The sequence below is a fragment of the Echiichthys vipera genome (genome assembly GCF_963691815.1).
Source record: "Echiichthys vipera genome assembly, chromosome: 1".
NCBI lineage: Eukaryota > Metazoa > Chordata > Actinopteri > Perciformes > Trachinidae > Echiichthys > Echiichthys vipera.
The window spans coordinates 13,434,207-13,450,771 of NC_139826.1; the positions used below are offsets into that span (position 1 = coordinate 13,434,207).

The 16,565-nt window shown below is 42.1% G+C and overlaps 1 protein-coding gene across 1 annotated transcript in view; it reads left to right on the forward strand.

The window, feature by feature from the left end:
* Nucleotides 1–10,346, forward strand: part of nkd1 (NKD inhibitor of WNT signaling pathway 1) — a 35,318-nt gene extending 24,972 nt beyond the window's left edge. Inside the window, exons 5-10 of the mRNA XM_083917244.1 lie at nucleotides 1,739–1,842; nucleotides 1,972–2,067; nucleotides 3,873–4,020; nucleotides 4,866–4,947; nucleotides 5,422–5,549; nucleotides 6,157–10,346. Of these exons, the coding sequence (XP_083773370.1) occupies nucleotides 1,739–1,842; nucleotides 1,972–2,067; nucleotides 3,873–4,020; nucleotides 4,866–4,947; nucleotides 5,422–5,549; nucleotides 6,157–6,686 (1,088 nt within the window). The 3' untranslated portion in view covers nucleotides 6,687–10,346. The remainder of the gene's footprint in view (nucleotides 1–1,738; nucleotides 1,843–1,971; nucleotides 2,068–3,872; nucleotides 4,021–4,865; nucleotides 4,948–5,421; nucleotides 5,550–6,156) is intronic.
* The last annotated feature ends 6,219 nt before the right edge of the window (nucleotides 10,347–16,565 follow it).

A 16,565-nucleotide genomic window follows, 5' to 3' on the forward strand; every position in this document is an offset into this window, starting at 1 on the left:
CTTTATGGGTGTCTTTGTGTAGCCTGCAGGGCTGTGATTGGATGAGATAGAGGGGGGGCTGATGCTCATGCGAAACGACCAGGGGTGAAACATACAGGGGCTGTGGCTGGGTAAAGGCTGTAACAAGCTTCTGCGAAAATACACAAACAGGATGAGGAGATGCCTGGGTAACCGTTACTCATAGAGGCTTGCAAAGGATCCACATGTACACCTCCCAAATCTCTGTTACATGTGGTGTGTATCTGTGGTCTCATGTGTCAAACAAATACTGGATTTCAAAGCAGAGAAGGATATCCGGTAGCATTAGGTCTGGGCCAGCATCCAATGCTGAAACTAAAACATTGAGCCAGACAGGGACAGTTGTGTTATTTTTGTCCACCAGGGTGGACCACCTGACAATAAAGTGCAATCCAAAAATACACCACCATTAACTTTAGCCACAGATATTAACATAATGTTGAATGACACCGGTTTAACCAAAAAAATGATTCTCTCACCTTGTAGAGCGACTTTTGGAATAAAACGGGGTTGAGAAAACCTAGCGTTGATGCATTCCTATCAGTGGTACACACAGCTCTTTCCTGGGCTTGCTGATTCAGTGTTAAAGAAGTATTGGGTTCTTCACCTGTCACTGGGACATTCTCCGTTTGAATCCTTTCTTGTGTTGTACAGTCAAACTATCGTGGAATTAAGAAATGCTGTCAGGCTCTACACAGGTGGGTCTGGCTGTCAGTATAAGTGCATTTGACAGATTAGTTCTCCCTCTGGGCCTTCTGCCTTTACTTTATGTCTGGATTGTGATTTACGGTGAATGTTATTCCATAAAGGGATGAGCTCACAGGGGCCTCCCATAGGGAGATATTCACATGCTGTTTCCAATCCACCATTTATATCCAAATGCCACCTAATATTCTTTCATGTTTTAGACATTTTAATTGAGTCAGTTTCATGTTTGACATCCCCTCTCAGCGTGAACCCATTTGGTTTTTTATAAAAATTAGTGCTGTCACAGTTTAAACATTATTTCTTTTTGCATTTGTCTGACATTTTGGATTCCAGCTCCAGTCTTGAAATCACTATTTTGATCGGTACTTTGGCTCTCTGGGTTGATGTGATAAAAAATGTTAACTGACATGAAACAATTTAAGGTTCTCCTTCAAAAGTTCGATAAGAGTACTGTTTCTTGAATCTGGTACCACAAGTGTATTTTCAATGATTGTTGAAGCATCTTAAAATGTATAAAAAGGAAAAAGTGTCAGATTCTTAGATGTTTAGATTAGTTTATCCAATTTGTTCCAAAGAGCAGTATTTGATGGGGAGTATCAAACTGTGCCACAACTTTCACCATTGTCCCCATTGAGTATTATCAAAAATTCCATAAAAACACGATAAAAAGATGCAAGATTTAAAGTTGCTAAAACCTCTGCATGTGCTACCTTAGAAAAAACATTTCATAGTATACATTACTGCCTGGTATATATGTTACTATTAATATAAAAATAGAATTTAAGAATATAGGCAATGATTAAAAAAAACTGATGAGTTTGTGTAGGTTTATTTTCAACCAGGAGCACTGGATGAATGCGTGACACATCTTAATTGTTGCTGCCAAACTCGGAAATAGCAGCTTACAAGCAACACTTGACGGCGACGACATATCCTCAGGTTACTACTCCACCCAACGTTCGATCCTAAGGCTCTCTCTTTTATCTTTGTGTGTGTGTGTGTGTCACTGCAGTGGCTTTACCTCCAGAAAAGACAAACAGCTGCTGTGTGGAGGGGAAGATGCAGGAGAGGGACAGCCAATCTCCCGCAGGACCACAGAAACAGCTTCAGTTTGAAGTGAGTGTCAACACCGAACAGGACGTTTATTACCTCCCCTCTGGATGAAACTAGGGCAATGGCACAACACACACAGAAACACACTCACACACTGGGTGATACTGATAGTTCATCGCTGCGCTGTTTCAGGAGTTGGAGTGTGCTGTGTCTGTAGAGGAGGATAACCGGCAGGAGTGGACCTTCACCCTCTACGACTTTGACAACAATGGCAAAGTCACCAGAGAGGTAATAGTCTTGATTGTCTTTGATGAATAAACCTGAAATGAATTAATTCATATGTAAATAAACATTATAAACAGTAGATTAAACCCTCACACCACACAGTAGGTCTAGTAGGAATATCTGTAAAAGCATTGTAGTGTTGTGTTTTTTTATGTAATATGAGGCCTTTAAAACAGTACATTTTGTCAATTTTAGTGCATTAACAAAACTGAAACAATATGAAACGAACATTTCCGAATACACAGAAGTGTCACAATAATGTTCTGTTCAGCAGCTCACAGCTACAAAACACCCTCCTCTTGGGTATGACCATGAATCAATAACTTCCCCGTAAATCTTAAATTTTGCCCTAGCACACCCCCAAAACAAAGTGAGGATGGAAGTTACAAGCCGCTAACCCAATCTCACTCCTAAGAACCAAAGCCAGCGACTTCTGCGTGTTTTCTGCTCCTGCGAGGTACCTTGTGGCTTGCATCTGCCTGGTACAGATCTGAGAGAACATCCAGAAAGGCCCGTGTTTTTTGAGAACAACTTGAAACGGCGCAAAGAGACTCGAGCCGTCCTCTGTGTGGTTGGCTGTGCAGTTTGTTGGCATTGCCTGTGGCTCCATGGCTCATGAGACGGCAGGCGGCAGCTTGGAGGGGGGAAAGAAAAGCTTTCCTCTCCAACTCCTTTTTTTTTTTTTTACCCCTTCACACAAATAAAAAAGGGGAAACCAAAAATGACACAGGAAGCTTTTATTTTATTTCATTTTTTTTTCTTACAGTGTGTCTATGTCTGAAACCAGTATGTGGAACCGGTCGCTGCAGAATTCATAGTATTCCTTTTTCTTATGAGTCAGACTACTATAGCAAGTGAGAGTCGCGCTGTTTTAGTCTCTTTGCATGGTGTTGACTTGATTCACAGCAGTTCTACCGAAGGAGCTCTTATGGTGAAGCTGTTACCTTCTAAAGTAAAACATTAAGATTTGAGATGCTGTATGATATGATGCAATGCGCATGCATACTAGGTGACATTTTTAAATGACAATTACATCTTTGGTTTGCTATGAAAAGATCCAGCATAGCTGCTAACACCCAAAAGGGAACCATCATCTCAGTGCAGTTTACAAAAAACTTTCATCAGTGAAAAATATAGCTTCTAAACTACCACAGGAGACTGCATTATTTTATGTGCAAATGAAGCAGTCTAAATATGGCCAGTGACTTTGTTCTGAAGCAAGCACTGTATCACTTTTTGTTTGTGAATGTGTGCTTGCATGTGATTGAGTTTATGTATACGTGCTTTTGTGTATCTATTTGAAAGTGTTTAAATGATAACTTCAGTCATCTAAGAAACACAGAGGAATTAAACAGAGAAAGTGTAGCAGTCACACAACTGGAACACGGCTCGTATCAGGTTTGACATCTCATTCAGCGTCTTCTGCTACCACTGAGACATTCCTTTCATGAATTTATAACTTGTCTTTACACCCTGTCTGATCGCTTCAACTTGGAAAGCTGAACTAAAACAACTGACATCAGTGAGATTCTTTGTTCACTTCTTTAAATTCCTCGCTAGCATGGCGCTTATGATACAGAGGTTTAATGCACAACACCGCATAACATTGAATACAAACACTGAAGTGATAAAAATAGTCTCCTATGTTCTTTTGTCTTGATTTTTTTTTTGTAAACTCTCCACAGACATCACCGAGGGTCAAGATGTTTGTTGATACTTGGTGATCAAATGATTCTCATCTCTTTTAAATGGAAGCTGTATATCAAAAACACAAGATTAAACTCACCTCCACCCCTTCTGTCTTGCAGGACATCACCAGCCTGCTCCACACCATCTATGAGGTTGTGGATGCTTCCGTCAACCATTCTCCCAGCAGCAGCAAGACATTACGGGTCAAGCTGTCGGTGGCGCCTGACTCCAGCCAGCGGTGGAGGAGTTGTACGCAGGGTGCGGCAGGTAAAGCTCGTATTAACACATTGGGCGGGGGCGGGGATAAGAGAGGGCGTTTTGGGGTCCCCCTTGTGTTGCCTGCTGTCAGCTCACCCAGAGATGTGTTTGTTGTCATGCAGAAAGGCGGCTGCTTCAGGCCTGTCAGAGCTTTGTTCCTCGCAGTCTCTGCGTCGCTCCATCTCTCCCACTCAATGGGGTTCATTTTTAATGATGGGGGGAGTGACAGAGCTAAGAGAGGCCCCCCTCCCTCAGCACCTTCAAATACGCTGAAAGAAACCTTAAGATATGTGCAGAGTCCTTTTGATAACCACAGCCATTTTTCTTTTCTCCAAAGTTCCCCTTTTTCCCCTCTTCTCCCCCTCCCTTCCTCACCCCCTTCTCAGAGCTGCCGGGAAAATATTGCTACGTTCAACTTAACTTTTCCCACTGACGACTTGGTAAACAAGTAGTCAGGGAAAAAAATCTCAAAAAGTATATATTCCTGTGTGTTTGCGTCCTATTGTTTCGGCTATAAATATCCGTCAAGAGATTCAAACAGAGCAAGCTTTGAAAATATCGCCCGTTGCCTTCATGCTAATTTGAAACTGCATCAGATCTCTTTAATAAACAATTTCTGAAGTCTGCGTGTTTTTTTTTTCATCACATGCCTTATAAGAGGCTGGGAGTTGAAAATAGAATAAATGAAGCATTGTTGTTTTTCCTTTTCTATAGATCTTCAAAGTAAAACCCCAAAACAAAGGTTGCCTTCTTCTGAGGCTTGTGACCCTGTTGTCATATGTATTTGTGCGGGTGTGTGGCTGCTCTGTGTAGCTCTCTTTGATAATAGCCTCCTGTCTTTCACACATACACAGACATGCCCCACCCCAGAGAGAAAAATGACAAGTGCATAGAAGACCCCAAGAGTGCAGACAAGAAGACGCGAGCACTCCTAAGGTAACCCCACCTCCCATGTACACTTCAGTCTCTATTGTTGAAGAAGAAGAATGTGAAGCTTATTATTCTCATTTTTTTTATTATGACATGGTTTATAACATTCACTTTTGAAAGCAAAAACTTTCTCATTCAAAGTGTCTAGGGGAAGTCATCCAAAGTGTTTGGGGAAGGATTCTTACTTGCAACTGCAGTAGTCCTCTCTCCACTCTTTAATTAGTTTTGCCCAAATTTACCTTCACTGTACTGAGGAGGAGTTAACAGTAGAGGTGGAATCAGCCGTCTTACTGCACTGTTCAGATACTCCCAGTTGAGGTTTAAACCTTTGATTTTCCAGTCACAATCTCACTTCTCTAACAATTCCTATGCTAGTGCCTGATCATAAGGAACACTTCTTTTACTTTCTCTAAACACTGCCATACTGAACCTCTCTGGCCCAAACTGCTACCTAATGAGAGGTGCCGCTTGTGTCCACAGGCGCCACCACAGTGACCACCACACCCAGCCGGGCTGCCAGCGCCACTGTGTGGATGAGAACCTGGAACGCAGGAACCACTACTTGGACCTGGCAGGCATCGAAAACTACACATCCCGCTTCGGAGCCGGTGAGTGGACCGGGGCCAGGGGTTTAGAGTGGGAGAGGGGAGGGAGAAACACAGACCATTGGTCTTTGAAGCTGCATCCAGGGGCCCTCATTACTGCGGCACCTGCTTGGAGCCGTTAGGTGGAACTACCAGCCAGTACAAACATCTGGGCTCAGGCAAGCACAATACATCAAGTGTTCAAGGCTAAAGCCCATCAACAGAACGGGCTGTTGTGAAGTGAAATATTAGGGCTATTAAGCAGGAGCCTTGATCTGATGGTCAGTGATGACATGTTATTATTTTAATGTTGGTCCTGTGTGGAAAGTGCTAACAGAGATCTGCTCTCTGTCACATTGAGTCAGGGTTATTGGCTTGAAGAAAGAACCCCTGAAGTAAAGCTGCCAGAATCTTATTGTGGAGCTTTTTATTAGCTCTTTATTAGTGAGCTGTTGGCACAATAATTTGCACGTCATTTTTTTTCTCACCCTTTTTTCCAAGGTTTTAAGTGCCCATGTAATACATTTTTACAAGTCCTTTGGCAGGATTGTTGTTTTTCTGCAACTTTAAAGTTGGTTGTTGATTATGCTTTCTCAGTTCAAATAAATACCTGTGTCTATCTCCCTCACAGCACCCACCACAGAGCCCACAAAGACAGAGCCTCAGACCCGCTCATCCAACCAGACTCGTTCTCGCTCCCACGAACCAGAAAATGGCCACTCCCATTCCCACCATCGCCGCTTGCAGACTGTTGTGGACACTGTTGCTCCGGACAGCCTCCACCCTGCCCGTACACGAGGCCAAGACTCAGGGAAACATGCCCTCCGTTCTCCTAAGACCCACAGCCGCGCACCTCCTGCGCAGATCAGTGGCAGGGTGATGAGAAGCCGAGGAGTCCCCCCTCCCCCGGCACTAACCAGCCAGACCCCCCCTCACCAGTCCACAGCCCCCTACCGCAAGCACAAACAGCGGTCCAAGGAAAGCCAGGGCTACAGGGCCTTAGGCTCTCTGGCTCCGGGACCGGTGGTGGAGAAGGAGCAAGTGAGGGACCTGCCCAGTGTGCTGCTGTATGAGGGGGGGCTGGCACAAGTGGTGCAGCGGCATGAGCATCATCACCACCATGAACACCATCACCATTATCACCACTTCTACCAGTCTTGAATTTCCACCCTGCCTGGGACAGCTCAGCACTCCTGCAGTCCCACAAAACCCAACCAGGCCAGCAGACAGGCTAACCTACATTGTGCCTTTGTAGTGGACACAGGACATGGGTAGGAGCGGAGGATCATGGGAGGGATGTCCCAGGGCTGAGAGGTTACCAATCAGTGTTAGAAAGAGGTTGGTCAGACATACAAAAGCTTGAGTATGCAGCAGGACAGTGATTCAGCGCCACAGAAGGGCCAGGACTGAGGATCAAGGCTGTGGCTAGAGAGGAGGCACAGAGGGGCAATTTAATAAACAACCCTGAAGTTCTTCTCGCAGCCGACCCTGTAATCTTCTACCTGATGAACTCCATGGCTTCAAACCAGCATCACAGCCCTTCCAGACCACTAAGCCAAAAGGTTTTAAGGAAAAGTGGGGATGACAGAAAGAAAGACTATAAAAAGATGAAATTATATGAAGGAATATAGGTGATAGGAGAGCAGGGCATAGCATGTGTGAATGTGTGAGTGTAATACAGTGTGTGAATGTGTGAGCTTAGTAAGAGTTAGTGTGTATGCGAGTGTCACGACACTGGGGTCTTTTGAAAACCACTTGAAGTGCGCTCATGGGTGCGTGAGTATTTAAAGCAGGCTGTCAGGCAGGTTTTTGAAGATGAAATTGAAGATTCTGATTCAAGCACGCAATACCCCGTAAGCAAAAATGGGAAGGTGAAATGTTATACAGTTAAAAAAAAATGTGCCAAGATCCCAAATCTGCTGCTACCTCTAATTTTGTCCTAATTGTTGTTGTAATGGTGACTTTAACTAAGCATTCAGAGGTTATTTTCAATTTCTTGGACACTTTTGAAAGAACATACATTGTGTCATTATCTGCAGTACTGAAGTGTTAAAAAGCTCCTTACTTTTATTAACTGACATTGACTGTACATAAGGTATATATTGTTATCAATTTTATAAGCTTTATTGATAATGTGATATCTTTGTATTCACTATCTGAAGCTTTTATGTTTGTTTTTCTTCACAACCACAGTTTGTTAAACCACTAGGAGCCTCATTTTGACAATGTACAACTGTATCACTTACTCCATCTCACACTCTCTCCCATTCTCCCTCTGTTTTAGATACGTAAGTGCGATCTGGTAATTATGCGTGAATCACTTAAATCCCAACTCTCAACAGTGGCTGTGCAGTAGCTCGACCTCACAACACCTACAAGTGTTTTATAGAACTGTCCGCAGTTAAATCCGATCCCATGGTACAATTAAAAACAACATTAGAGATGGTGTGATCTGTGACATCAGCACAATAGAACTCTCCAGTTCTGGCTCAGGCCTTTTGGCGTATTCGCATGAACTGAAACCAGGTTACATCCAGCAAGTCAGAGGTTGGTGTATTCATTCATTAGTGTGGAGTCTGGCTTTTTTAAAAATTTTTATGCAGGGACATATTTTCTGAGCATGCATGTCATTTTTCACCCAAGCCCTGCATTAGATCTAAGCAGTTACACATACAGTATTAATACCTGTGAGTTGCCCACCATCGTGGCTTTCTTTTTGGACTCTTTGGCGTTCGCAGCTCTTCAGCCCCCCAGCCTTGGCCTGGGGTCACGCTGGCTGCTCCCTCTGTTTCCATGGCATCTTCCTGTCCCCCAGCTGTCAGCAGGTCTTTCACCGTGCCATCATGTGGCCTCAGAGCTCAGCCAACAAGGCTCTGTTTGTGGTGCGGCAGGGCGAGGGCCCTTTCAGCTGTCTCATTCCTCTGGTGCCGGATAACACTGGGTCCGGCCCGCAGTCTCCACTAGACCCATAACTCACCACTGCTGCTCTCCTGCCAGCACCAGGGACTGTCTGTCCCTCCTATCCCATGATGCTCTATGGGCTGCCATAAGCATACAGATGTTCATGTCACCAACATGCGATGCAGTGAGCTAAGAGCTTCAAATGTAAGGGTGTGGATCACCTTGTTGGTTCTGCAGGATAGTAGTTTACTATTTTCTCTCCAGTAATTTTGGTGAGCGCACCTTCTTTTCAGCACCTCCCAGCATCACATTTAGAATTGACTTGCCCTTATGCATCAGTAGTCTTTTGTTGGTGCAAGGGCAACTCCATTGATACAGAGACAATGAGATAATGATGGATTATGTTAACCAGACCCTAGGACCCACTAGTGTTCAAACTATATCCACAATGTTTAATTGTGTGTGTTAGTCTGCCGTTAGCGTGTGTATGTTTGTGATGTGCAAGAATTCAATGCATGCCAGTCTTGCCCTCAGCCCTGCGATCTCCTCTCACAGCTGCAGGCCGTCCTTTAGCAGAGGCTCCAGTGAGACGGGTCATCCCACGGGACCCTGTTGTGGAAATGGCGTCATTCCCCCGAGGGGGATCACAGCTGCGTTCCATACCTCAGCTTCCTCACCTCACACTGCTGGTCCATACTACTGGAGCCCTCGTGCGACTGTAACTCCTTTTGTTAATGGTTTCCCCTCACCCGAAACAGTGTTGATACCAGCGTGACTCTCCAAATATAAGTAGTGGGGAAATAGCCATCTGGTTGTGTGAACAGACAGCATGCAGGCGACCGTTCGTCCTGCAGGGTGGTCCAATTCGACACGGTGAGCGAGGGCTTCTGAAGGAATTTGGGTGAAAGGCTCGGTCAGACCCACAGCCCGGTTGCAATTTTTTAATTTCTTTTACCTCGACAGTTTTACTGAACAGACAGATCTTCTTTTTTCAATGTCCAGCTTCACATTTGTACTATTACTTGAACCTCATCAGAAAACTGCCCTCTACAAACACACTTCCATCTTTCATACTGCTGACTTCAAAGATGCAACACTGGAGCGTCATGCCTTGGTCAAGGGCGCCTCTACAGTATTTGCTGAGAGTTAGGAAGAATTTTGTTACTCAGTTTTATCACAGACTTTACTGTGGGGAATAAAATTCCTTTTGAAACCCTTTTAACCTGCCACCTTAGGCTGCCACTTTCATAATCCATCTTCTGTCTTTTATCATACCACATATATTTTGAGATCTGTGTAATAATAAGGTTTTTAGTCATCAGCTATCTCTGTAAATCCATACCTGAATGCTTTTTTTTTTGTTATATATTTTTTTATTTGAAATTACTATTGCCTCTTTCTCGAACAAACATTTTCAAATCATGTCACACAAACTTCCACATCAACCATCTTCTGTCCTGTTGTGTAGAGTATTCAGAGCCACTCCTCCATGTTAACACAATATGTATTGCACCACTAATTTGCTTTTTAAGATCCATATATCGACAATTTTAACCTAAAAAAAACCTAATGTATATAGGGGACCGCAGAAAGGATAAACCAGCATCATGTAGAGATAATATAAGGCTTATTTATATTTAAAAAAAACTGTTAAGCTCTCTTACTTGCCTACTGTCAGCTAGTGCTCTAATATCCGCCACGGCAGTCCCACTCAGCAGGGAGGAGGAGTTATCCGTCTATAACACAAGCTGTTTCTATCTTCACATGCAGACACACTTTCACTTGGTGTTTGTTGTAAAAGAAAGTTGTTTAGCACTAGCTGTTTTTTTCTCCTTCCCCCTCCCTCCTAATGTCTTTTATGACTGTTTAGTTTATATAGATTGTATTTGATTAATTGCTTTATTTATTTGATAGCAGATCTGTGCCAAGGGAAAATACCCTTTTATTAAAGTATGAACCTGTTCCTTATAAACACGCTGAATTCTGGGGTCATTTTATTTGTTTCTTACTGTCAGTGTCCATATTACTGTGCAAATTACCTTCAGAATATACCAGTTCAAATATAAGCATGTTATCTATTTGTGCTAAAGTCGTTATTTTCTTCGCCAGTTGATCTGAAACAAATTGTCACAATGTTCGGGGTGTGTCTCAGTCTCTTCAGGAGGTATGTACAAATTTCATTGGCTCATGGAGTCTGTCAGTAGATCAACTCTACCTGCCCTCTGGGAAAAAGTTAACTAGTGGACTAGTTGAAAAACTGAGGTGCTGGCTGAACTATTTAAATTTATGATACTTTGTAATGGACAATTTTTTTGTACGTTACCATACTAATTTTTTGAAACATGAGGGATCTGTGTGCCTGTGTAAGCTTCTGCAGCAACAAAACTACTTTGTTAGGTTGAGACAATAAAACTCTTTGGTTTAGGAAAAGATGTGACTGGGTTGCTGTTAGTTAAGTATGTAAGTTAGGTAACAAAAGTTCATTAAAATAAGTCAATGCAGACTTTTAATTCCACGTGGGACAAGAACAGCAGTGTTTGTTGACCCATCCATCCACCCTGACTTCCTCCCTATGCAGACCTTGTCGCTTGTATATCCCGGCTCAATAGGACTGAATTATATACAAATCAAATAGTGCATTACTTTAATTTGTTACAAAAGATCAACTGTATTCACACCTATACAGTGAACTTCCATTTCACCTTACTCACAGGCACATTCCACACAGAAAGGCACCAAAGTGTTATTGTGAGAAGCAAATGCCTTCCACTAAGCAACTGTGGCCATCCAGGGCCTTTAATTTAATAAAACAGACCACATTCTAATTTCATTTGTTACTGAAAAGAATTCATCTTCAATGCAAGTGCACGTTTGTGGAATATCCACTATTGAAGTAAAGCTCCTGTCTTCTGAATCTTAGCCGTGTCACAGAGGGCTCTCAAATCTGGCTGACCACAGCTGCTCACCACGCCACACTCTCTTCATGCACACACACTTTCATCTGCAGCTTAGCAGCTTATCTCCGGTCAGGGCAACCACAGAGAGTCTGCCTCTTGGCAATGTGATACGCCTTATTCTCTGAACGTGGCTATTTGTGAAAGCAAGGCAGTGTAACCCACAGAACTTGTATCATCATTACAAATGGTTTCTATCCTAACAGCTTACCAAGTTATTATTACAGCCGCTTTACACATCTAAGCTATTAAAAAAGTAATACTTATTTGAGCTACTGTGCTTACTTTATATTTTTCTTTGAGAGATCTCCACGTGGCCGACCATTTATAGTCATTATATGCACTTTTAAAGTCAGCCTTTAGGATGAGACAGGCTTTCTTGTGCTTGTCCGGGAGATTTTTCTTTTTCAAAGACATACAGTAAGTGCAAGTATAGTCCTTGCTTGAGCCGTACCATTGCATACTAATTACAAGCAATAAAGAAATGTCTTTGAAGCATTGTTTCTATAAAAAAGCACAGAAACAAAATTGCTACCCGTCAGAACAATAAGCCTAGTGGTGACACTGAGCTTTACAAAGTTTTCTATTTGATGCTACAGGATTGACTTTTAAGAAGAAAACATACCTTTGCATAGCAAATTAGTTTTTTAGAAGAATATTATGGATGATTTCAAAACAAAAAAAAATCAATGTATATAGATTTTTGTTTATCCTGGTGCAAAATGATTGCACAATTGCAACAACACGAGAAACTGGAAGAAAACTCACTTAGACAATCCATATAATACCATAGCAGTGAATTAAAGGGGACATATGTTTATGTTCAGGTTCATACTTGTATTCTTCATACTGTTTTTCTTCAAGAACATGTTTACATGTTTTAATGTTATAAAAACACATTATTTATCACATTCTGTCTGTCCGATTATACCTGTATTCACCCTCTGTCCTAATGTTTTAGCGCCTGTCTCTTTAAGAACCCCTTACAGAAAAAGCCCAGTGTGCTCTGATTGGTCAGTTTTTCCTGGTTTCGCATCTGTGCTCTTGGTGCTCTGCACTGTTATTATGGCTGGGGACTGACTTTAACAGCATTGTAGCGGCACTTTCTACCAATATAGTACAGAATAGTTGTGACATTACATTACAACTACACAGAAGTCCTAGCGACTCATTTAAAAGCAGTTTCTGAATATGAGCTGTGCACATTTCTCTGTGGATTGAACATTTGGATGCTTTTGATACAGTAATTATACAGCACTTTGACCAGCATTATAATGCTAATTTTTTTACAATTTGGGACCTTTAAGTGTGGCTGTACCTGAAGTTACTAGAGATATAGATAGCCACGGTGACTACATCATACAGGGGTGTTCAGTTTCATTTCTAGTTCACTAAAAGTGTTTTGTTAGCATTGTTGAAAATAGACAGAGACACAAACGATATCCAAAGACTGCACAAGTAAGCATCACACAAAAAGAAATAGTACTGTTTCATAAGCACTTGGCAGATCTAGTAAATTCCATGCTTGCTCTGTCTGAAACTGCTTTGCTAGATTTGCCGTTACTAATGAAAGCCATGACAGCTCAGTTTCACATTCTACAGGGAGAAGAAAACAACATGTTGGAGCAATGGTCCTAACCTGATCTATTAAGGTGAAGGCCACTTTATGAGATACAAGTTCTCAAACCACAAACCCTACAATCAATTAACCCTAAACTATGTTCTGGTTAATGTGTCCTCTCTGAAACACTGGATCCTCAGTGCATATTGAGCTGGCGACACATTGTTTTCTTGTTGTGTGCAGATTGTGCATCACAAACCACATCTCTTTGTCCTTTGCAGTGATATTTGAAGAAAGGAATTCTCAAAAACTTCTTGCCTTGCATCTTTAGTGCAATCCGCACATGCTGTATAGCCAAAGGGGCCATTTCCTACTGTATCCTCCTGCATCCTCTCTTCTCTGTAGCCTGGCATGAGACTTTTTTTTTGACGTTTTTTTTACTTTTACTTTGATCTCCTCTCCTTTCAACTCTTTACATATGTTGGTAATAGCCTTGGTATTCATGGAGATTTTCTTCTCCAGTGCAGAGTAACGGGTGGATAATGCATTCACGCCTTTTGAAATGACAGCGCTGGACGCAGTGTCCTTCCCCTCGTCTATAGGTCTGTCTCTGCCGCTCAATCACTTTCGGGTACTTTTCTTGAGTGTGTCAGGTAAAAGAGTAAGGGGTATAGAACATGTTTTACAAGTTCAAGCTTAAGTTGGCTTTGGAGTTTTGAAGTTTTTTTTACTGCATTAGACCTTTCAAGTGCTACTTCATGACTGTATTACAACATCCATTGTATTCTTTATTTGATACCATTCCTGTATTGTTGAAGTTCACACCGTTGACTCCACAGCCTGTAAGTGTACTTAAAACAATGGTAGACATAGTATAATATACTTCTTATCCTGTAGTACACTTACACACACTGGCCATAAATATATATCAGGGGTTTACTGGGGAACATTTTAATTATTATGGATTTATTGCATTGTGACACCATTATTATGTAATCTTTAGGTTCGTCTCTTATTAGGTGCTACAGTCCTAATCAAAGCCTTTCTCTTGTGGTCTTTTCCAAAAGATACATTGTGAAGATTCACTCTTTGTCTGTTCTCTTCTATATATTTATCTATAAAGCTGAAATACTAATTGAACTCCAATGCCAAAAGCTGTCAATATAAAAGAGAAACAACACGTTGATGGCTTGCTTAATTCTCAGCAAGGTCAGTGTCTTAAACCATCACTGTCTGAGGAAAGGGTACATGATAATTCATAGATGAGCACCACACACAGCAATTACAGTGAGCCATTACTGTGAGGATTATCCTCCAGAGGGCTGTATGCCTTACACAGAAGAAAATAAAGAGCAGCAGTGAGGGGAGTAAAAGAGAGCACAGAGGTATTTAAGACTACAATCCGAACATTTCCATTCACTTACTCTAATAACTTTACCAGAGCCTAAGAGGAGAAATAATGTGTATAATGTTACGTGTAAGGCTACACGGTGGTGTGGTGGTTAGCACTGTCACCTCACAGCGAGAAGGTCCCTGGTCCAAGTCCCGGCTCGGGCCTTTCTGTGTGGAGTTTGCATGTTCTCCCCATGTCTGTGTGGGTTTTCTCCGGGTACTCCGGTTTCCTCCCACAGTCCAAAGACATGCACGTGTTAGGTGAATTGATGACTCTGAAATTGCCCTTAGGTGTGAATGATTGTCTGTCTCTGTTCGTCTCTATGTGCCCTGTGATAGACTGGCGTCCTGTCCAGGGTGTACCCCGCCTCACGCCTGATGTCAGCTGGGATCGGCTCCAGCCCCCCGCGACCCCGACAGGGACAAGCGGTTGAAGATTAATGAATGCATGAAGGAATGTTAAGTGTAAACTGTGTAGTGTAATTAAAGGTAGTAGTTTAACACAGTAGGATTATGCTAAACGCACTGCTTCCCTTCTATGAATCAAAGACTAAATTAGAAGTTCAATCTTTTTTTTTTTGCATTTAGTTTAGTTCAGAGAATTATTGTCACACACTGCTGGCTTTTCCATATCCAAAGCTATAAACAGCTAGGTGCCACAGAAATATTCTCGATTAGGATGGGATAAACCTTCCCTGTGTGCATGTGTACCATGTTGTATTTGTGTAGACTTGGGTTACAGAGAATGATCTTTTTGTGTAGAAATAAACCCATCTCTGTGTTGCCACTGGGGAAAAAAAACATTGATATTGACTTAAATATAGGGAAATGAGAAGCTGCCATAATATGTTCTGTGTGCTTTGTTTCCAGCAGATAGGCAGAATGCTTTGAAGTGTGGATTGGCACAGCAGGGTGCAAGCTTCTGTAAAGGCAAGATGCTAAACGCTAAGGATGAGAAGGACATGAGGTAGTCTATTACCAATACAGGACGAAAATGAAAAAAAAAGGCAAATCCAATGATAATGTACATCTGTTCCAGTGCATTTATGAGCTTTGAACATTTTTTCATGTGGGATAAGTGGATCCTTTTTCTTACTGAATCTCACAACTTCAAAGCAGATTCGCTTTGGATAATGCAAATGATCGGAATATGCTGGTTCCTGCCTACTCAAGAGCATGAAAAGAAAGAGGGGAAAGGGAGAATTAAAGCTAATTGGCATGGCAGGCTTTTATGTTTGGAAAGAAGGGCAAAAATAAAACACTTCAATTATTGTCAAGTTCATTCAATTAGGAAACAAGCTGACAAAGTGCTAAAGTTCAATGTGCCCGACCCTGTAGTCATTTGCATTCAATGTCACTTTTTACTGTCGACATTTCCCTTGTTATATCTGGTGAAATTATAATTAGTAGGAGTAAATCCACCCTATAATCACCAAGCTGGCACTGGAGAAAGAGGCTGCTTTGTCCAGCTCTGATGCTGTGGTGGACAAGGCTTAGTGGGAGGATTTATTCCTCTGTTGGTCCAATATTTTGCTTTTCATGCAAAGTACTTATACCATTAATCCCATGCCCTCCAAATATATGTAAAACATTAAAATAGAAAAGCCTCAAAACATAAACAAAGAAATGGAACAATAACAAGTGACAACTCATCCTCACACCTTAGCGTTGACTGCTAATGACTCCAGAAACAACCGCTGTATTTAATGTTGTTAAATGGTTGTAGTTTTAGTTAACATTGTGGAATGGAACTACTTAAAATGAGTCAAGAACAACAGAAGGGACATGAACAGTGGCCTCCTGATTGAAAGTCCTGTGTTTGTTTGACACATCCACCACCCCGACCAGGTTTAGGGCTCATATACTCTGTCACCTTACTTACTCCTTTACTCCAACCTTAATTACTACAGCCATTGGTGGTTGCCACCTAACAACAAATGTAACTAGAGACCATCTTGTGGTCAAGAGACAAAAGGGTATGGAGGGGGGCTTGCTCCGATGCCACCCATCTTTGAACTTGACCTTCATTTTAGCTCAACTACACACATGTAAAGGTTCATGCCTGCATCTTGTACTGTTATCGACCCAGGGCTGTAAAGTTGGGGGGCCCAGACTGCTTGTCTCATTCCTACCCCCTACTTCAGGCACCCTTGCTCAGGCCACACCCATCTTTGAATATTTTTCTTTGAGTCTTTCCACAGACAGACATATAGACACCTGGCAAAAAAACCT